This window comes from Astyanax mexicanus, chromosome 24 (genome assembly GCF_023375975.1).
Source record: "Astyanax mexicanus isolate ESR-SI-001 chromosome 24, AstMex3_surface, whole genome shotgun sequence".
Classification (NCBI taxonomy): Eukaryota; Metazoa; Chordata; class Actinopteri; order Characiformes; family Acestrorhamphidae; genus Astyanax; species Astyanax mexicanus.
The window spans coordinates 32460099-32482771 of record NC_064431.1 but is presented as its reverse complement, the minus strand read 5'-3'; the positions used below and the strand labels follow the sequence as shown (position 1 = coordinate 32482771).

The 22673-nt window shown below is 39.0% G+C and overlaps 1 protein-coding gene across 1 annotated transcript; it reads left to right on the top strand.

Annotated features, from left to right (window-relative positions):
* Positions 1-389: 389 nt before the first annotated feature.
* Positions 390-21714, top strand: LOC103038691 (uncharacterized). Its single transcript, XM_049471808.1, has 5 exons — positions 390-634; positions 6260-6351; positions 14938-15025; positions 15232-17674; positions 20670-21714. Exons 1-5 carry the CDS (start codon positions 556-558, stop codon positions 20761-20763), a joined length of 2796 nt encoding a protein of 931 aa, XP_049327765.1. The 5' UTR covers positions 390-555; the 3' UTR covers positions 20764-21714.
* Positions 21715-22673: the final 959 nt, after the last annotated feature.

Below are 22673 nucleotides of genomic sequence, written 5' to 3'. Positions count from 1 at the left end.
GATAGTGATGGTGTTAGTGGTGATATTGATGCTGATGGTGTTAGTGGTGATATTGATGGTGATGGTGTTAGTGGTGATATTGATGGTGGTGGTGTTAGTGGTGATATTGATAGTGATGGTGTTAGTGGTGGTATTGATGGTGGTGGTGTTAGTGGTGATATTGACGGTGATGGTGTTAGTGGTGTTAATGATAGGGATGGTGTTAGTGGTGATATTGATGGTGATGGTGTTAGTGGTGATATTGATGGTGATGGTGATGGTGTGATCAAATCTGGGCTGTTTACTTTCTGTGTTTGCTGTTCTGCAGTGGGCGGGGCTAAGTAAGTTCACCTGCAGTGGGAGGAGTTTAGGGGTGGGGCTTTTTTCTTCTTCTCTTCACACACATTCACACAGTCAGTCACAGTGCAGACTAGCAACACACTCACACACACACAACGCCCTGTTGGAGAGAGAGAGAGAGCGCGAGCAGAAATGAAGCTATAACACACACACATTCTATAACTATAACACACACACACACACACACTGCGTCTGAAGCCGTCGCTCTGCAGCACCATGAAGAAAAGCTCTCTAAATTTCCTGAACCGGAAACCTCAGAACCTGTTTGACACCGGGGTCCAGATCAAACACTTTGGTAAGATCAAACAGCTTATTCTTTAATCAAACATCAAACAATTTTACTGCTTAGTTACATATTAAACAGCTTTGTTCTTTAGTATCTTTACATTGTTACCACTGAACTTCATTAGAACTTAACTAAGCATCAAACACATTTACATTTCAATCAAAGATCAAACACTATACATTTTTATTTAACATCAAACACATTAACTCTTCAATCAAATATCAAACACCTTTACACTTTAATCAAATATCAAACAGCTTTGCACTTTAATTAAACATCAAACGCCTTTACATTTTAATAAATCATCAAACACTTTTACACTTCAATCAAAAGCTTTACATTTTAATGGACACTAAACAACTTTACACTTCAATCAAAAACCAAACAGCTTTACATTTTAATGGAACATCAAACAGCTTTACATTTTTATCAAACATCAAAAACTGTTACACTTCAATCAAACATCAAACACCTGTGCATGCTAATCATACAGCTTTATATTTTCATTGGCACCAAACAACTTTACACTTGAATTAAACATTTTTACATTTTGATTAAAAGATTTACATTTTAATGGAACATCAAACATCTTTAAACTTCAATCAAATGTCAAACACTTTTATCACTTCAATCAGAGATCAAACACATTTACATTTTAATCAAGCAGCTTTACACTTTAATTAAAGATCAAACGCCTTTACACTTTAATTAAAGATCAAACGCCTTTACACTTTAATCACACAGCTTTACACTTTAATTAAAGATCAAACGCCTTTACACTTTAATTAAAGATCAAACACATTTACACTTTAATCACACAGCTTTACTCTGTAATCAGCTCTGCTGTTTCTGACCTACAGCGTGGAGATATGTGGCTCAGGTCAGTGTGTGTGTGTGTGTTCTGACCTTTGCTCTGGTTTTGAGTGAGTGTGTTTCAGCAGGGCAGAGTCTGTGTGTGTGTGTGTTACAGCAGGGCAGGGTGTGTGTGTGTTCTGTATGAAACACTGTGGGGTTTAAATTGTGATCCAGCTGTTTCAGTTTCAGTGTTTATATTCAGTCAGAAGTTGAGATGTAGTGTTGAAGGATCTAACTTCCGTTTGAGTTTTGAGTGTGTGTGTGTGTGTGTGTGTGTGTGTATGTGTGTGTGTGTGTGTGTGTGTGTGTGTGTGTACACTTCTATCTGTAAATCTCAGAAAGAGAGAGAGAGTGACTTTGCATTAAACAGGATCAGTCAAAGATTTGGACACACCTCTTCTTCTTATTCAGTGCGGTTTCCTTCTTTTTAATTTTTACAGTGTAAATTGATATTGAAGACTATATTAAAGGTGTTTCTGGAACTGAATAACAAGCTGATTTGTGATGGACTGATCCATACTAAGTTAATTCACAACGAGCTTATCTGTGAAAAACAAATCAATAACAATCTGATCTGTAATAAGCTGATCTATAATGAGCTGATCTGTAACTAACTGATCTATTATGAGCTGATTAGTGATGAGCTGATCTTTTACCATCTAAACTTATAACAAGCTGACCTGTAATGAACTGATCTGTAACGAGCTGATCAGTGATGAGCTGATCTGTAAGAAGCTGAAATGTAATGAATTGATCTATAACAAGCTGATATATAACAAGCTGATCTGTGATGAGCTGATCTGTAACGAGCTGATCAGTGATGAGCTGATCTGTAAGAAGCTGAAATGTAATGAATTGATCTATAACAAGCTGATCTGTGATGAGCTGATCTGTAACAATCTGATCTATAACGAGCTGATCAGTGATGAGCTGATCTGTAACAAACTGATCTGTAACAAGCTGATCAGTGATGAGCTGATCTGTAACAATCTGATCTGTAACAAGCTGATCAGTAATGAGCTGATCTGTAACAAACTGATCTGTAACGAGCTGATCAGTGATGCGCTGATCTGTAACAAACTGATCTATAACAAGCTGATCAGTGATGAGCTGATCTGTAACAAGCTGATCAGTGATGAGCTGATCTGTAACAAGCTGATCAGTGATGAGCTGATCTGTAACGAGCTGATCTGTAAGAAACTGAAATGTAATGAATTGATCTATAACGAGCTGATATATAACAAGCTGATCAGTGATGAGCTGATCTGTAACAATCTGATCTATAACGAGCTGATCAGTAACAAACTGATCTGTGACGAGCTGATCAGTGATGAGCTGATCTGTAACAAACTGATCAGTGATGAGCTGATCTGTAACAATCTGATCTATAACCAGCTGATCAGTGATGAGCTGATCAGTAACAATCTGATCTAGAACGAGCTGATCAGTGATGAGCTGATCTGTAACAAACTGATCTGTAACGAGCTGATCAGTGATGAGCTGATCTGTAACGAGCTGATCTGTAAGAAGCTGAAATGTAATTAGTTGATCTATAACGAGCGGATATATAACAAGCTGATCAGTGATGAGCTGATCTGTAACAATCTGATCTATAACGAGCTGATCAGTGATGAGCTGATCAGTAACAATCTGATCTATAACGAGCTGATCAGTGATGAGCTGATCTGTAACAATCTGATCTAGAACGAGCTGATCAGTGATGAGCTGATCTGTAACAAACTGATCTGTAACGAGCTGATCAGTGATGAGCTGATCTGTAACAATCTGATCTATAAGGAGCTGATCAGTGATGAGCTGATCTGTAACAATCTGATCTATAAGGAGCTGATCAGTGATGAGCTGATCTGTAACAATCTGATCTATAACGAGCTGATCAGTGATGAGCTGATCTGTAACGAGCTGATCTGTAAGAAGCTGAAATGTAATTAATTGATCTATAACGAGCGGATATATAACAAGCTGATCAGTGATGAGCTGATCTGTAACAGTCTGATCTATAACGAGCTGATCAGTGATGAGCTGATCTGTAACAATCTGATCTATAACGAGCTGATCAGTGATGAGCTGATCTGTAACAGTCTGATCTATAACGAGCTGATCAGTGATGAGCTGATCTGTAACAATCTGATCTATAACGAGCTGATCAGTGATGAGCTGATCTGTAACAGTCTGATCTATAACGAGCTGATCAGTGATGAGCTGATCTGTAACAATCTGATCTATAACGAGCTGATCAGTGATGAGCTGATCTGTAACAGTCTGATCTATAACGAGCTGATCAGTGATGAGCTGATCTGTAACAATCTGATCTATAACGAGCTGATCAGTGATGAGCTGATCTGTAACAGTCTGATCTATAACGAGCTGATCAGTGATGAGCTGATCTGTAACAATCTGATCTATAACGAGCTGATCAGTGATGAGCTGATCTGTAACAATCTGATCTATAACGAGCTGATCAGTGATGAGCTGATCTGTAACAATCTGATCTATAACGAGCTGATCAGTGATGAGCTGATCTGTAACGAACTGATCTGTAAGATGCTGAAAAGTAATTAATTGATCTATAACGAGCGGATATATAACAAGCTGATCAGTGATGAGCTGATCTGTAACAATCTGATCTATAACGAGCTGATCAGTGATGAGCTGATCTGTAACAATCTGATCTATAACGAGCTGATCAGTGATGAGCTGATATGTAACGAGCTGATCTGTAAGAAGCTGAAATGTTATTAATTGATCTATAACGAGCGGATATATAACAAGCTGATCAGTGATGAGCTGATCTGTAACAATCTGATCTATAACCAGCTGATCAGTGATGAGCTGATCTGTAACAATCTGATCTAGAACGAGCTGATCAGTGATGAGCTGATCTGTAACAAACTGATCTGTAACGAGCTGATCAGTGATGAGCTGATCTGTAACAATCTGATCTATAACGAGCTGATCAGTGATGAGCTGATCTGTAACAATCTGATATATAACAAGCTGATCAGTGATGAGCTGATCTGTAACAATCTGATCTATAATGAGCTGATCAGTGATGAGCTGATCTGTAACAATCTGATCTATAACGAGCTGATCAGTGATGAGCTGATCTGTAACAAACTGATCTGTAACGAGCTGATCAGTGATGAGCTGATCTGTAACAAACTGATCTATAACGAGCTGATCAGTGATGAGCTGATCTGTAACAATCTGATATATAACAAGCTGATCAGTGATGAGCTGATCTGTAACAGTCTGATCTATAATGAGCTGATCAGTGATGAGCTGATCTGTAACAATCTGATCTATAACGAGCTGATCAGTGATGAGCTGATCTGTAACGAGCTGATCTGTAAGAAGCTGAAATGTAATTAATTGATCTATAATGAGCGGATATATAACAAGCTGATCAGTGATGAGCTGATCTGTAACAATCTGATCTATAACGAGCTGATCAGTGATGAGCTGATCTGTAACAATCTGATCTATAACGAGCTGATCAGTGATGAGCTGATCTGTAACAATCTGATCTATAACGAGCTGATCAGTGATGAGCTGATCTGTAACGAACTGATCTGTAAGATGCTGAAATGTAATTAATTGATCTATAACGAGCGGATATATAACAAGCTGATCAGTGATGAGCTGATCTGTAACAATCTGATCTATAACGAGCTGATCAGTGATGAGCTGATCAGTAACAATCTGATATATAACAAGCTGATCAGTGATGAGCTGATCTGTAACAATCTGATCTATAACGAGCTGATCAGTGATGAGCTGATCTGTAACAATCTGATCTATAACGAGCTGATCAGTGATGAGCTGATCTGTAACAATCTGATCTAGAACGAGCTGATCAGTGATGAGCTGATCTGTAACGAGCTGATCTGTAAGAAGCTGAAATGTAATTAATTGATCTATAACGAGCGGATATATAACAAACTGATCAGTGATGAGCTGATCTGTAACAATCTGATCTATAACGAGCTGATCAGTGATGAGCTGATCAGTAACAATCTGATCTATAACGAGCTGATCAGTGATGAGCTGATCTGTAACAATCTGATCTAGAACGAGCTGATCAGTGATGAGCTGATCTGTAACGAGCTGAAATGTAATGAATTGATATATAACGAGTTAACTCATAACAAATTCATCCATAACAAACTGATCTGTGAGGAGCTGATATATAACATGCTGATCTGTAATGTTATATTGTTATATAATGTAATATTAAGTCACAGTTTTTACACATCATCTACAGTGGAATTTATTTTAAAAATGAGTTTTGGTTTGTTGTTTATCAGACATGTGAAGGAGCTTCAGGAAACACTTCCACCGTCATAAAGTTCAAACTGCACCATAAAGTCACATTAACCTACTTAAATAAGCTTACCTTCATTTTTCAGCTTTAATGCAGTTTTAAATGAGATTAAACTCAAAAACACAGGTAGAAAATGAATCATTGTGATGTTTCAGTGAGCTGAAAGCACCTGAGCAGCTTTAATTAAAGAGGAATGTTAAAAGCTTTGCTTTCACTGGGGATTCTTTTCTGCTTACGCTCTTCTATTATTAGATTAGCTGAGGTTAACACCCCTGAGACACAGAACAGGGAGGGGCTGAGAGTCTGAACATCATTTATCCATCAAATCTCCATCAGAGAATACTTCTAAACCTTGTGCAGAGTTAAGAGTCCCCACGCTTTCACCCGTTTTACTCCTTTACTTATCACTGCTGCGCTTCTGTGTGTTTGTTTTTCAGAAAATGTAGAGTTAGTGCTGGACTCGGCAGCCATCCCAGAGTCCGGCACGGCCAAAGTCCGGTCCAGACCCACCGTCAAACACTTCAGCACAGTAAGTTACCAGATTCTACCACTTTTAAACCCGATCTGATCAGTACTGGTTACTTGAGTTACGAGATTAAGATTCTAAAAACGATTCCCTGAGTCATTCTGCTTGGCCATCAGCAGCCGGAGTCTGAGAGAGAGAGTACAGTACAACAGTTCTGGTTACATGAGTTACGATATTAAGATTCTAACAATGGTTCCCACAAATCATTCTGGTTGGCCATCAGCAGCCGGAGTCTGAGAGAGAAGGAGAGCACAGTAGGTCATGCTGCTGCTACTCCATCAGCAGCCGGAGTCTGAGAGAAAGTACAGTAGGCCATGAGAGAGAGAGAGTACAGTAGGCCATGAGAGAGAGAGAGAGTACAGTAGGTCATGCTGCTGCTTCTGCATCAGCAGCCAGAGTCTGAGAGACTATGTTCTATACAAAGCATGTTCATGAAGTTCTTTACACAAAATCACTCTCATCTAAAAATAAAGTAAAAAATCTCACCACGCTCTATTCTTACATGTTTCAGTCCCTTTCAGAGAGCCATTTAAGGGCTCTGTCACTTTTATGCAAATAAGCTGTTGCTTATTTTAGTTGAGCGATAGTGTTAAAGCACACGTCAGTGTTAACATGTGCTAAGTTCATGCTTAACTTTTGTAGAAGTTGCCACGGACAGTAGGTACAGATTCCTCCTTCAGACAAAGTCTGCTGGCTAATCGTGCTTTGTGCTGTCTGAAGTTCTCAACAGTTCTCAGTCAGCAGACCAAAATAGTGAATCTTGAACTTATCTTGTGGGTGAGGCTCTGGGGGAGATTGACAGGTGAGGGGTGGTGCCTTTCCAAATGATAGTGGTAGCGAGTGGGTTAAGCTAACTGGCTAAGCTAAATTGCGGAAGAGAAAATAAAAATGTGTTTAAAGTGTTTAAACTATTCAGAATATAAAAATCAGTTCTGATCATATCAGATTTACTCTCTCTCTCTCTTTCTCTCTTTCCACATCACTGCTTCACCTTCACCTTCAGATCCACACCTTTTCCTTCTGTACTCTTATAAAAATCAATTTACTCAGTTTACTGAAGACTCCATCAGACTGGATGAGGAACAGGTAATCCTCCAGTTTACCTGGCCGATCCCTCAGACACACCTTCCACTGTTACTACAATACCTCCCAGCCTCTCTATAAAACTCTCAGGTGTGTTTAAGGCTTAGGGTTTTAATCACAGTTGGATTTCCCAATGCTAATAGTTCCCAATCCCAGTTATTTACACACGCAGAAAGTCATGGGATAGCAGTACATAATAAAAAACATCCTTATATATCCTCGTTACTCCTATTTAATTTCAGCTGGTTTTTATTCCGGCTTCTCATCGTTCAATAAAACCCCCATCCAGATAAATCTCTCCATCCAGATAGAGTGAATCTGATTGTGATTGGATGTAAAGAAGTATAAACACATACCATTCCGACTTCCTATTGGTTTATACTGTGATCCATCACACCTGCACTACTCAAGAGAACTCAAGACAAACTCCAGTCCAGCTAAGCTTCTTTAATATATTTACATTTTTCTGTATGTAAAATATATTCTTTTTTGATAAGCATATATGTAGCTGAAACACTAGAGAACAGTTAAGTGCAAAATCCCAAATTATATTATCAACATTAACATTTTAATATTTTAACATTATAGTCATTAAGGCTTTTAGAAAAATGTGTTTTGGGGAGGGGTTTATATGGCTTTATTTTTTCCCCTTACATTACTTTTACTTTTATACTTTAAAGCAGAACTCTGGTGTAAAATGGACTTTTATTGTAGTAAAATTTAATAAAAAGTTCTAATCTTTGAATATGAATGAATAGCACACCTCCGCTCTCCCACAGTGTTCAGAGATCCAGAAATTTTAACAGTTTGTCCAACAAACACCCTCCAGACTGGGTGATACGGGGCATAATTTCCCCTGATAAATAAATCACTTTTTACACCGTTATCCGGCTCAAAGTAGCTCCACACCTCCTTACTAGAATCTGGAGAGCCCTGACATTTAAAACGAGGCATTAATAACTTAAAAAGTGCAGAAGAAGCTTATTAAAAACACTGTTTACATCCTATAACACTATAGCATCAGCTCCGAGCACCACCATCACTGTACTGATAATGACATAGACATATATATACATAGATTCTGCATAGCTTAGCAGTCGTCTAGCGTTATAGGATGTAAAAAAATGTTTTTGTGCATTTTTTAAGTTATTAATGCCTTGTTTTAAATGTCAGGGCTCTCCAGATTCTAGTAAGGAGGTGTGGAGCTACTTTGAGCTGGATAACGGTGTAAAAAGTGATTTATCAGGGTAAATTATGCCCCGTATCTCCCAGTCTGAAGGGTGTGGGAGAACGGAGGTGTGCTATTCATCAAAGATAAGAACTTTTTATCATGTTTTACTACAACAAAAGTCAAAAGTCATTTTACACCAGAGTTATTACAAAGTATAAGTACTTTTACACTTCTACTTAAAAAATAAAAAGGTTGACTTTTAAAGCTAAACTTTTAAACCAGATCTGATCGGTTCTGGTTGCATGAGTTACGAGATTAAGATTCTAACAATGATTCATCAAATCATTCTGCCTGGCCATCAGTGGCCGGAGTCCAAGAGAGAGTACAGTAGATCAGTTCTGGTTACATGAGTTACGAGATTAAGATAAAAAGTCCATTTTACACCAGAGTTCTCCTTTAAGTATAAGTACATTTTTACACTTTTACTTAAAGAGTAAAAGGATTAAGTTGATATTTCTACTAAAATACAGAAGTATTTTATTAAACCATAGTATCTATACTTATATCTACTTCTGTTTATCCCAAAAGGACAGAAAAAGCACCCATTTTTATGATTTAATCAGGGTTAATTTAGGGAACTGGAGGGGAAGTGGGTGTTCGTGCAGCGAGTGGTTTCCACTGAGCCGTGATGAAGAGGAATGAGGACTAACTTGACTGAACAGAACATTCTCCAGCTCTCAGTGTTCCACATTATGCTGATTCCTTCTACAGAATTACAACATCTAGATGCTTTAGATGCTGTACACTTCTCTCTCTCTCTTTCTATCTCTCTTTCTATCTTTCTCTCTCTTCATGTTGATCTGAGAGCTTCAACATTCCTCACATTCTACACTAAACCAACAGAGCCTGAGAAATACAGCCTGCTTCAGACCTGAGCATCTAAACATCTAACCAACAGAGTTTCTTTGATTTTACCAAATTAAAAACCACTGGAATATAATCAAGAGGAAGATGGATTATTACAAACCATCAAACCACCAAACTGAACTGCTTGAACGTTTGCACCAGGAGTAAAGCAGCATAAAGTTATCCAAAAGCAGTGTGTAAGACTGGTGGAGGAGAACATGATGCCAAGATGCATGAAATTAAAACTGTGATTAAAAACCATCAGGGTTATTCCACCAAATATTGATTATTTCTGAACTCTTAAAACATTTTATGAATATGAACTTGTTTTTTTTTTGCATTATTTGAGGTCTGAAAGCTCTGCATCTTTTTTTTTGTTTGTTATTTCAGCCATTTCTCATTTTCTGTAAATAAATGCTCTAAATTACAATATTTTTATTTGGAATTTGATTTGGGAGAAATGTTGTCTGTAGTTTATAGAATAAAACAACAATGTTCATTTTACTCAAACATAAACCTATAAATAGCAAAATCAGAGAAACTTCTTCCAGAGCTGTATATACTGTATATGGTATCATCTTTCTAACACCAACAACAATAGTCACCCACTGCACAGCATCAGACTGCTGTCACAGAGCTGCTCAGCCCACAGACTGAGGAGATCCTTTATCCCCAGAGCCATCAGCCATCTTTTCAACATCTTTTTAACATCAACTGCATTGTAGATTAATACTAAACTCATGCACACTACAAAGAAAAAGCATATGGAATTATTATTTAGCAAACAAAAAAATGTGTTAAACAAACCAGAATATGTTTTATATTTTACATTCTTTGCTCATCTCTGCTGGATTTTCTCGGTCAGCTTTATTTATAAGGCTTAGAATTTAGGCTTTCAGTTAACAGCTGTGCTTTACTCGTCAATTTATTGTTAAATTTCTTGTTTCTTAATGTGTTTGAGAGCATCAGTTGTAAAGCTGTAAAGAGGTAGAGTTACAGGTACACAGTGAATGAAGTGAGGTAAGTCATTCAGAAAGCTTTGACCATCAAAAACAAGATTTTAATGATGAAACTGGCACTCATCAGGGCCGCCCCAGGAAAGGAAGAGCGAGACTTTCATCTGTTGTACAGAATAAGTTCATCAGAGTTACCTAAATGCTTCTTCACAGAGTATTTAGGTTTGTTTAACACTGTTTTTAAGTTACTACATGATTCCTTATGTGTTCCTTCATAATCTGATAGATCACTTTACTATTCATTTACTACATAGGGAATAAAATGCATCTTGTTACGAGTTACTAGTTACTATCCCATGATTTTTAGCATGTCAGTGTACCCTACACACTCATGTAATTTTTGCATGGATATGTACATCTCATACACAGTGAGAGTGTGTGTAGGGTGTGTGTGCAGGGTGCAGTGTGTATTATGGGATGCCGGTGACGAGAGCGTGAAGGATGCTTTGAATGCAGACGCTTTGTTTAGGTTTATAGGTTGGGCTGAGGTGTGGATGTGGCTGCAGACAAACTACTGAATACACCCTCTCTCTCTCTCTCTCTCTCTCTCTCTCACTCCTTCTTTCACTCCCTCTCTCTCTCTCACTCCCTCTCTCTCTCACACCCAGGTGTGTCCTCAACACATTAAACACATGACAGCCTCGGGACTCATCAGAAAAAACATCAGAACCTCAGACAGTAACATAACAAAATCTTTATTTATATAACCCTTTTATAGCTCACTGACATTCCAAAAGGCATGAGACACTGTTAGCACATTGGATGGCTTAGGCAAGCCTAGATCTATATAAGTTGTGAGGTGTTATCTTGTTATTGTGAGTGAGTTTGATTTAATGGGACACATTATTATCCTTTTTACACAAGTTAGAATATTGTAGGTCTATGTTCTATACAAAACATGATCACGACGTCCTTTAAACAAAATCACTCTCACATAAAGATCTATTCTTACCAGTTTCAGTCCCTTTCAGAACGAGCCGTTTAAGGGCTCTGTCACTTTTATGCAAAACACTTTTAAGCTGTTGCAAAACACAAATAAGCTAGTTCATGCTAAACTGTGATAGAAGCACAAAACTCATTATTTAAAAGTTCTTACCTTATCTCCCACATCTGCTGACTTGCTACGAGAGTAGGTACAGATCCCTCCCTCAAACAAAGTCTACTGACTAATCCTGATGTGTACTGTCTGAGGTTTTAAACCTGTAGACCCAAATAGAAACATTTCTTCAGTTGATCTACTGGGTATCTAGTCTCTGTAGAGGAGAAATACTGCCAATGGATTTAGATATCACTGGAGCAAATAAACAATTGGTACCATGCATAATGTCATGTTGGGAACGAATTGCGGAGTTGGGGATGAGTTGTGGATTAGTTGTGAACGAATTGGGGAGTTACGGATGAGATGGGGAGTTGGTGATGAGTTGGGGGAGTAGGGGATGAGTTGGAGATTAGTTGTAAATAAATTGGGGAGTTGGAGATGATTTGTGGACACATTGGGGAGTTAGGGATGAGTTGGGAAGTTGAGAATGAGTTAGGGGAGTGGTGGATGTGTTGGGAATGAGTTGGGGATTAGTTGTTAATGAATTTTGGAGTTAGGGATGAGTTGAGAAGTCAGGAATAAGTTTGGGGAGTAGGGGATGTGTTGGGGCTGAGTTGGAGATTAGTTGTAAATTTATTGTGGAGTTAGGGATGAGTTGAGAAGTTGGGAATGAGTTTGGGGAGTAGGGGATGTGTTGGGGATGAGTTGGAGATTAGTTGTAAATGAATTGTGGAGTTGGGAATGAGTTGTGAAGGAATTGGGGAGTTGGGAATAAGTTGGGGATGTGTTATGGATGAGTTAGAGAGCTGGGAATAAGCTGGGGATGAGTTGGGGGAGCAGGGGGTGAGTTGGGAATGAGTTGGGGACAAGGTGGATATTTAGAAAGAAAGTCTTTGTTGGACAGTAGAATCAAAAAGCACAATTTATAAGGGACAATGAATGACTGGATGTTGAATATTTTTGTCCCTATAGATGATGTTTTTGTGGGACAAAAAAGAGCACTGATTTGATCCAAGAGCACCCAAGAGCATGATCATCCTGGCCAGTCTTTAATCTCAACCAATCAGATTACGATCAAAAATGTAAACTATTACAGTGGTGTCTCAGAGGTTACTATAGCAGTGGGTTATTGATGATGACAGGGTTGTGGGTTAGATCCTTGGGTTTGGCGCGGGTGTGTGAATCTGTTTACTGCACAAATGGGTTAAAAGCTGATGCCCAATTCCATCTACGTCCCACAGAAATGGTGACAATGCTTGTTTTTGTCTTTTTGTCTTCGGAAAACCTGAAATGTACAAAAAATCTAAATCTAAACCAGCGGCAGTTCTGTTTTTTGCTGCTCCCAAAAAACAAAGCGTTGCTAAGAAACTGAATTAAAACAGTAACAAAGTGAGGAACATCCAGGCATGATTCACTAATATAATACCTTCACGACATGTTTCAGTGTGTGTGTGTGTATCTGTGTGTGTTTATGAATCATAGCTGGACTGGGTGTGTTTGTTGGGAGTCACCCACAGCTCTGAATTTTGATTCATCTGCACACATCCTACAGAACAGCCCTGATTACAGCAGTGTTTCTGCACTGAGAGCCTCAGAGAACCGGTTAGCTCAGTGGAGCTGGAGGGAAGCTAATAGCAAGGTGTGTCAAATTACTGCATTCCAATCCAGACCTGCACCTATAGACGGCCTGATCAAATACCCAGCTTTCCTCCTTACCTTCAAAACAGCAGATCAGCCAATACCTGTGAGCTGGACATGGCTGCAGATAAAGGAATAATGCTGATAAGAAGTCAAGACAGGAAGTTATCCAAAGAATTTGGTGTTGAAACTAAACAATATAAAAAAATATATATATATGAGTTTCTTTGATTTTACCAAATTAAAAACCTCTGGAATATATTCAAGAGGAAGATGGATGATCACAAACCATCAAACCAAGCAGTAAAGGCATAAAGTTATCCAAAAGCAGTGTGTAAGACTGGTGAAGGAGAACATGATGCCAAGGTGCATGAAAACTGTGATTAAAAATTGGCGCCTCTATCCTGCATACAAGATGAGATATGAAAAGTCTGTCATATGGGCACCATCTGTATCCATAATTAACGTTAAGCACAACTTAACTTTTCCAGAGGGAGAATAAATTAATATTCAGTAATACTATTCTTTCCCTCAAGCTCTTACTGATTAAATGTGGAAATCTGATCCTCTGTTTACAGCATGAAGGGAAGCGCTGTGATCCTTCTGTAACATAAACCCCCAACTTTAAATTCATAGCTCCAGTGCGAGCCTGAAGAAGATACTGTATCTCTGGAGAGGTGGGGAATTGGAGATGAGTTAAGAATTTAGGAATGAGTTGGGGAGTTTGGGATGAGTTGGAGATGAGTTGGAGGTGAGTTGGAGGTGAGTTGGAGGTGAGTTGGGGAATTGGTAATGAGTTGAGAAGTTAGGGATGAATTGGGGAGTTTGGGATGAGTTGGGAAGTTAGAGATTAGTTGAGAAGTTAGGAATCAGTTGGGGAGTTTGGGATGAGTTGGAGATGAGTTGGAGGTGAGTTGGGGAATTGGTGATAAGTTTGAAAGTTATGAATGAGTTGAGCATTTGGGGATGGGTTGGGGAATTGGTAATGAGTTGAGAAGTTAGGAATGAATTGGGGAGTTTAGGATGAGTTGGGAAGTTAGAGATTAGTTGAGAATTTAGGAATCAGTTGGGGAGTTTGGGATGAGTTAGAGATGAGTTGGGGAATTGGTGATGAGTTGAGAAGTTAGGGATGAGTTGGGGAATTGGTGATATGTTGAGAAGTTAGGGATGAGTTGGGGAGTTGGTGATGTGTTGAGAAGTTAGGGATGAGTTGGGGAGTTGGAAATTAGTTGTGGATGAGTTAGGGATGAGTTGAGAAGTTTGGGATGAGTTGGGGAATTGGTTATGAGTTGGGGAATTGGGGATAAGTTGGGAAATTGGTGATGAATTGGGGAATTGGTGATAAGTTGGGGAATTGGTGATGAGTTGGGGAATTGGTGATGAGTTGGGGATGGATTGGGACAATAGTTGGGAAATTGGTGATAAGTTGGTGATGAGTTGGGGAATTGGTGATGAGTTGGGGGTGAGTTTGGGAATTGGTGATGAGTCGGGGATGACAAATGCAACGTGGAAATTTGATCCTCTGTCTACAACACAAAAAGAAGTGGTGTGATCCTTCTGTAATACAAACCCCAACTTTAAATTGTTGTAGCTCCAGTGCGAGACTGAAGAAGCTGCTGTATCTCTGGACAGGTTAACTTAGTTAACTGACTCCATCTGGAGAAACTGTAAATTAGACTCTGAGAGCGAATGAACCGTTGCAATTAACACCTGTATTATTTGTGTTCTCTCTTCAGTCTGGAGATGGTGCTCTGGGATTTGCGGTTCCCACCCCAACAGTTCCTGTTCTTCCACCACTAAACGGACCCCAGAGCGGAAACACAGGTGAGTCAACATGTCCCAAACACCCTACATAATCTCAATTATAGGTTTTAGACGACATTGCAGCACATATTTGCTCAGAGATCAGTTTTAATACCTGACTGATTTGATTGATGATGTTCCCCAACAATATGGTGAAGTGCCAGTTACTCCTTCCAGCAAGTCATCTTTAGACCTTAATTTGATTGATCAATTTCTTCCGTCAACAGGAAGCCATGAGAGACTTCCAAACGGAGGCATGATCAGTATTGCAGACCCTGAGGAAGGACAGATCTTGATTCCTGCTCCACCTTCTATGGCTCCTCCACCACCACCACCCCAGTTCATCCCTCCATCACCCCAATATATCCCTCCTCCACAGGAATTCTTTGGGAACAAGGACCCATCTATAGATCTTGCAGCGCTGCAACCACCATCCATGCCTCCTCCCAAACCACCATCACTAACTGGCTCCACAACATCAGAGGAGCTGGACCCAGTCTTCATCAAGCCCCCACCGATGGCTCCTCCAAAACCTCCCAGCGATATCTCCAGCCTGAGGTCCTCTGTCCCCATCTCCAGCCCTTTAATTTCTGCCCAAGACATCCCAGAATGCCCCACCTTCACTCCTCCACTACCTCCAATGGAGAAGCCAGAGTCTCCACTTCTCAGAAATGCCCAGAAGACACCGCCTCCAAAACCTGTGAGGCTGTCCTCCATCTATAATTTTGAGTTACCCCCAACTCCTACACCCGCAGCAACCCCAGCTTCCAGCTTCAACCCTCAGACCACAGCCAAGCTCTACAGCGTGCCAAAAACAACAGTGCTCAGCAACCAAACTGACAAGGAGGTAAGAACCCAGCACATCCTGCTGCTAGAGGACACTTCTGGGAACCCAGTTGGGGTTCACATCAATGGGAAGGCCTCTTCCTCAGTAAAGGAGGTCAGTCCAGGTCAAGATGTGGTACCCCCAGTCAAGCCAGTGCGACGAAACAGCTCAGGCATCCAGCTAGAGAAAGACGTAGAAGACTTGAACAAGAACTTGCCAGAATTGCCCGGAACAACCATCAGTGGCGAGCCTGCAAAAGTGACGATTCCGCAAGAAGTCCCGAATAAGATCCAAAGCTCTGTCAGAAGTTCCCCCAACACAGAACGGTCTCAAAATATCCCACCGGTTCAAGAAATCAGTCAAGTCAATGAACGGCCAGCATCTCCAAGCAGAACACGCTCCTACAGTCCGTTACTGAGCCACAAGCTGCAAACCTTGCGAGGTCATGAGGGATCCAGTGGGAAAGAAGCTTCTACATCCCCACTTGCCCTTCTAATGGCCGCCAAGAACCGAGACAAGCACCGGTCTGGCTTGTCTAGACAGAGCAGCAACAAGAGCAACAGCTCTGCTGAATCCCTGAACGTTAGCGTCCAACCTAATGAGACCAAACCCAACTCCTTCACCATCACCCCAATTCCTGCTTCCTCAGAAAGTCTTCTCCGCACAGAGCCCAAACAAGCCATCTCAGCAGAGCCCAAACCCCAAAGCCCAAAGATTCCCAAACAAGAACCTTCCCAAGTCCCCCAACCTGTACTTTCCATCAGTCCTGTGAAGCAAGAGGACAATGAGTCTGCCATTCCTTTCATCCCACCTCCACCTGAGTTCGCTAACTCTGATTCGGAAGATGACGTTCCACCAAGCACACCGCCACCTGCTCCACCGGCAAAGAGTGTTGCTCAACCGCTCATCAATGGCCCTTCTGTTACTCCAAACGACAAATTATCCAGCACTTATACAGCACCACCACCTACATCTGTTACCAGGACTGAACCCATACTCAAACAAGTGGTGCTAAGCAAACCAAAAGCCCCAACAGGACAGCCACCAGTCCAACCACAGACCCAAACACAAGCTGTACCAATGGCCCAAACCAAAAATCAACTTCCAGTTCAACCAACAGTCCAACCTAAATTCCAATTTCCAGCACAAACCCCAGCCCAACTCAAAACTCAACTTCCACCTGCACCAACTATCCAACCTGCAGCTCCACCAACAACCCAACCTCCAGCTCCGCCAACAATCCAACCTCCACCTCCTCCAACAACCCAACCGCCAGCTCCTCCATCAACTCAACCTCCAGCTCCTCCACCAACCAAACCCAAAGCCCAAATCCCATTTCCACCTCCAGTCCAACCCAAAACCCAAACCCAAGCTCCACCACCAACTCAACCCAAAGCCCAAATCCCAGCTCCACCCCCAGTCCAACCCAAAACCCAAACCCAAGCTCCACCACCAACTCAACCCAAAGCTCAAATCCCAGTTCCACCCCCAGTCCAACCCAAAACCCAAACCCAAGCTCCACCACCAACTCAACCCAAAACCCAACCCCCAGCTCAGACCCCCGCATCGGTCTCGGCCAGCCAGGCCACCCTGCTAAGCATCCTGCAAAAGAAGATGCTAGAAATGGACTCCAAGTTTGCTCCAGTAAAGGAGGCGGACCCCAACAGTGACGAGTGGAACTCCCCTCTGTCTGATGATGATGGGGCGGCTGGTTTTCCTCTAAAATCTACAGCTAAACCCAAGAGTGCCACCCTGCCCATGCAGACCCGAGGACTGGACATGAAGGAACTGGAGAACAAAGTGGCGAAGAAAGCTCAGGATATGAGTATCAAAGCTCCAGCCAGGTACAGTAAACTCTCTTTATCTACTTAGCTCAGGAAAAACGTGGTAAAAATAATGGATGATTCAAAAAACTCAAAAAGTTTAAATGTAGTTTCAGTACAAGAACCTGGTGAGTCAGAAGTCTCAGGGCACAATTTTTCAGAAATAAAGTGGACTTTTGATTCAGGAAATAAAAAAAATATGGTGGCTTTTAAGATAGTAGTCTTGTTCTGGATATTGAGATATGCAGAGATCCCACTTTTCGTAGAAGTTCTGGGGCTCCCTAATGCCCACAAATTATATAAATTACCCTAGAAATAATTTATAGAGCAAGCAATTGAGATGAGCATCGTTTAAATAGCTACAGGGCTTCAAAATACAATATATCTACACTGATGGGCGTGGTGTTCTGGAAATGAGGTGTGTTCAGGTACATTTCTGGAGTTTTGCCTGATGATCTTGGTAACAGAAAACACAGGAGCCCCACTGACTGAATACAACCTAGACAGACGGCAACTGTCAGACGTTCATCACTATCTTAGCAGCACAGGCTTTTACCTAGGTAAATAAATAAATAAATAGTAAATAAAATAACATTGCTGTTCCCGTAAATGAGCTGCTGAAGCTCCTTCACAGCGTCAACCAGCAGCTCAGTTTCCTCTGCTGAGAAGAGTTTGTTGAACACGTCCAGGTAGCTGCACCGTTACAATAGCAATCCACCAAAGTCAGAGCTCACCTGACTCTTAAAGGGAATGATGAGCAAGAGACACTCTGATTGGTTTATTTCACGTTACGCCTAAAATTAATTAAGAGAAGAATTAGTAAATGCATTTTGCGCTTTTTAAAAACTGCGGCAAGGGGTACTTTTCCTGTGGTTTTGATAGCAAAGGCTTGCCTATAGTTCGCCAAAATAGGACCCAATCAGAGAGTGATAAACTACTACTCCTTCATTCTATCCCTACTGCTGCTGCAAGGGCTGATATAATGACGCTGCACTGTTAACAACATTGCCTATGATATTACCTGTGTTGGGTTAAATTACAGCAGAGAGAATGTTGAGGGTTGGGTTTACTTTAAACAGGATTAAATTATATATAAAATAATAAATTATATATATACATACATGAATCAGTTTCTGAATCAGTTTCTCTGATTTTGCTATTTATAGGTTTATGTTTGAGTAAAATTAACATTTTTTTTATTCTATAAACTACAGACAACATTTCTCCCAAATTACAAATAAAAATATTCTCATTTAGAGCATTTATTTACAGACAATGAGAAATGTCTGAAATAAAAATAAGATTCAGAGCTTTCAGACCTCAAATAATGCAGAGAAAACAAGTTCATATTCATAAAGTTTTAAGAGTTCAGAAATCAATATTTGGTGGAATAAACCTGTTTTTTCCTGGAATTTAAAAATAATGTCTCAACACGGATGGCATGAGATACATTCTTTATACTAGTATACTTAAAAGAATGTATTATATGCCATCCATGTGTTGAGACAGTGTAATATGTGTGTTTTAACTAAAAATATTTAAATTTCAGGAATTATAATATATTATGTACCATAAATTATTTGAGTAATATTGTATAAATTAAGTAATTGTAATTAGGTAATATTGTGTTGCAGAAATGAAGTAAAGTTACTAAAAGAAAGGATTAATTCAGTAAAAATAAATGAAGTAAAGTTTACTAAAAGAAAGGATTGATTCAGTAAAAATAAATGAAGTAAAGTTTACTAAAAGAAAGGATTGATTCTGTAAAAATAAATGAAGTAAAGTTTACTAAAAGAAAGGATTGATTCAGTAAAAATAAATGAAGTAAAGTTTACTAAAAGAAAGGATTGATTCAGTAAAATAAATGAAGTAAAGTTTACTAAAAGAAAGGATTGATTCAGTAAAAATAAATGAAGTAAAGTTTACTAAAAGAAAGGATTGATTCAGTAAAAATAAATGAAGTAAAGTTTACTAAAAGAAAGGATTGATTCAGTAAAAATAAATGAAGTAAAGTTTACTAAAAGAAAGGATTGATTCAGTAAAAATAAATGAAGTAAAGTTTACTAAAAGAAAGGATTGATTCAGTAAAATAAATGAAGTAAAGTTTACTAAAAGAAAGGATTGATTCAGTAAAATAAATGAAGTAAAGTTTACTAAAAGAAAGGATTGATTCAGTAAAATAAATGAAGTAAAGTTTACTAAAAGAAAGGATTGATTCAGTAAAAATAAATGAAGTAAAGTTTACTAAAAGAAAGGATTGATTCAGTAAAATAAATGAAGTAAAGTTTACTAAAAGAAAGGATTGATTCAGTAAAATAAATGAAGTAAAGTTTACTAAAAGAAAGGATTGATTCAGTAAAAATAAATGAAGTAAAGTTTACTGAAAGAAAGGATTGATTCTGTAAAAATAAATGAAGTAAAGTTTACTAAAAGAAAGGATTGATTCAGTAAAAATAAATGAAGTAAAGTTTACTAAAAGAAAGGATTGATTCAGTAAAAATAAATGAAGTAAAGTTTACTAAAAGAAAGGATTGATTCAGTAAAATAAATGAAGTAAAGTTTACTAAAAGAAAGGATTGATTCAGTAAAAATAAATGAAGTAAAGTTTAATAAAAGAAAGGATTGATTCAGTAAAAATAAATGAAGTTAAGTTTACTAAAAGAAAGGATTGATTCTGTAAAAATAAATGAAGTAAAGTTTACTAAAAGAAAGGATTGATTCAGTAAAAATAAATGAAGTAAAGTTTAAAAAAAGAAAGGATTGACTGAAGTTCAGTTCACTTATTTACTCTGTGTAACATTTAAGTCTTGAAATCGAGTTGAAGGTACTTAAATTTATCTGAAATTAAATTTACTTAAAAAAAAGCAAATGCAGAAAGTTCAGTATAATGTACCTTATCAAACATAAAAGATTTTTTTAAGAGTTTAACACAAATTCTGACCTGTTAAGGGTTTTTTTAACCTGTATTTTAAATAAATTGCATTTTCTAATATGAATTTTCTCTCCTGTTGTTTAGCAACGGCCCTCAATCCAAGCATCCGTACGGCATGACGTTCACCGTGAGACCCGGAACCAAACAGCCCATCACTCCTGTGATAAAGACGGACTGAACCCGGCCAGAACCTCACTGAACTTCCAGAACCAGTACCTCACTGCAGGAGAAGCTGTTTGATGCTTTAATGCTTGTATATATGAAGAAGGAAGCTTTTGTAAGACTGAGCATCGGTTCCCACAAGGAATAATGGAGAACTCTGCATGAAAAAGGAGCTTCAGTGGACTTTCCCCCGGTCGTGGGCATAATTGGACCTCCTGAAAATCTATCCTTGTGGTTTTGCTGCAGAACAGCAGGTGTTTTGTTCCCGCGGCTGGATTGAATTTCTCCTCTATGTGCTGATGTGTGTATGCGAGTGTGTGTGAGAGTGTGTAAGTGTGTATGCGAGTGTGTGTGTGCCAAAGCCTAGGCTGGATTTGTCCTCTGCAGGTCTTACACACTCGGCTGATTCCTTATCTGAGGGTAAACAGCACAATCCGCCCACTTTCTGCGCTTATTTTATACGTTTTAAAACAGACCCTGTGGAGGAAAGCAGGACTGTGTACCGTCGCCTTCGGGTCTCATTCAGGTCAAACTGTTTTACTGAACTCTACTGTTATTATCTATTATTATTCAGCTGCTGCTGCTGCTAGAACCTCCACAAAACCTGGAAACGGACTGGAGAGAATGTGTACAGATAACACACAGGGTGGAGGGTGTATAATATATACAGCTCTGGAAAAAAAAAAGAAAACACCCATTAAAAATGATGAGTTTCTTTGATTTTACCAAATTAAAAAACTCTTTGACTCTTTCGCAAGCCATCAAACCAAGCTGAACTGCTTGAAGTTATCCAAAAGCAGTGTGTAAGACTAGTGGAGGAGAACATGATGCCAAGATGCATGAACACTGATTAAAAAACATTTCTGAACACTTAAAACTTTATGAATATGAACTTGTTTTTTCTTTGTATTATTTGAGGTCTGAAAGCTCTGTATCCTTTTTTGTTATTTCAGTCATTTCTCATTTTCTGTAAATAAATGCTCTAAATGAGAATATTTTTATTTGGAATTTGGGAGAAATGTTGTCTGTAGTTTATAGAATAAAACAACAATGTTCATTTTACTCAAACATAAACCTATAAATAGCAAAATCTGAGAAACTGATTCAGAAACTGAAGAAGTGTTCTCTTATTTTTTTTCAGAGCTGTAGGTACGATACTGGACAAAATATCTGGATCGGAAATACTGTTTTTTTGAGGTTCAAAATATTTTATTAAATGTTACGTTTTCACAAAGTGAGGAAAGTGCACCAAATCCTATTTTCTGAACAAAACTATACTGATATTTATTTCAAGTGGTTGAAAGACAATCTTTTTAATATGACCCATATCTGCCTTCTGTCTGAACGCTTTTAATTAATGTGTAATTAATGTGTAATCGATGTGTAATTGATGTGCATTCGCTAAAAGGCAGCGTTTCACGTGAAGTTTCGGTTTCATCCTGGTTAGAATCTGAAGCTATAATTGAGTGCAGGCTGCAGCTGAGCTTATCACTGAGAATTCAGGTCGGTTTTTAAGATTAAAATTTAATTTTAGTTTGATGCTGCAACTGTAATCTGTAGCCATGTTTGGCCAATTCATTAGGAACACCACGTCTGTCCTTTTTCTTTTCCTCACGGCTCCTCTCTAATTTTTCTTTTTTATTTTAATGTAAAATTCGCATGAATTCCAATCTGGTCATTGAGAGAGAATGCATTGCCACAAATCATATTTCGGATTTTTATTATGGAGTAAAATATCAGATTTTGGTCACTTTTACCTGCATGATGAATCGGACTAATTCAGAAAAGTCTGTATCTGTTAACATTCTGGTTATTGAATCGTCCTCAGCTAACCCTCACGGGCGGTGGACGGTGTGGTATCACGGCTATTATGGTCCAGTTCTGCAGAACTATGCTTCCGTTTTCTAGCAGCAGCACCAGAATGAA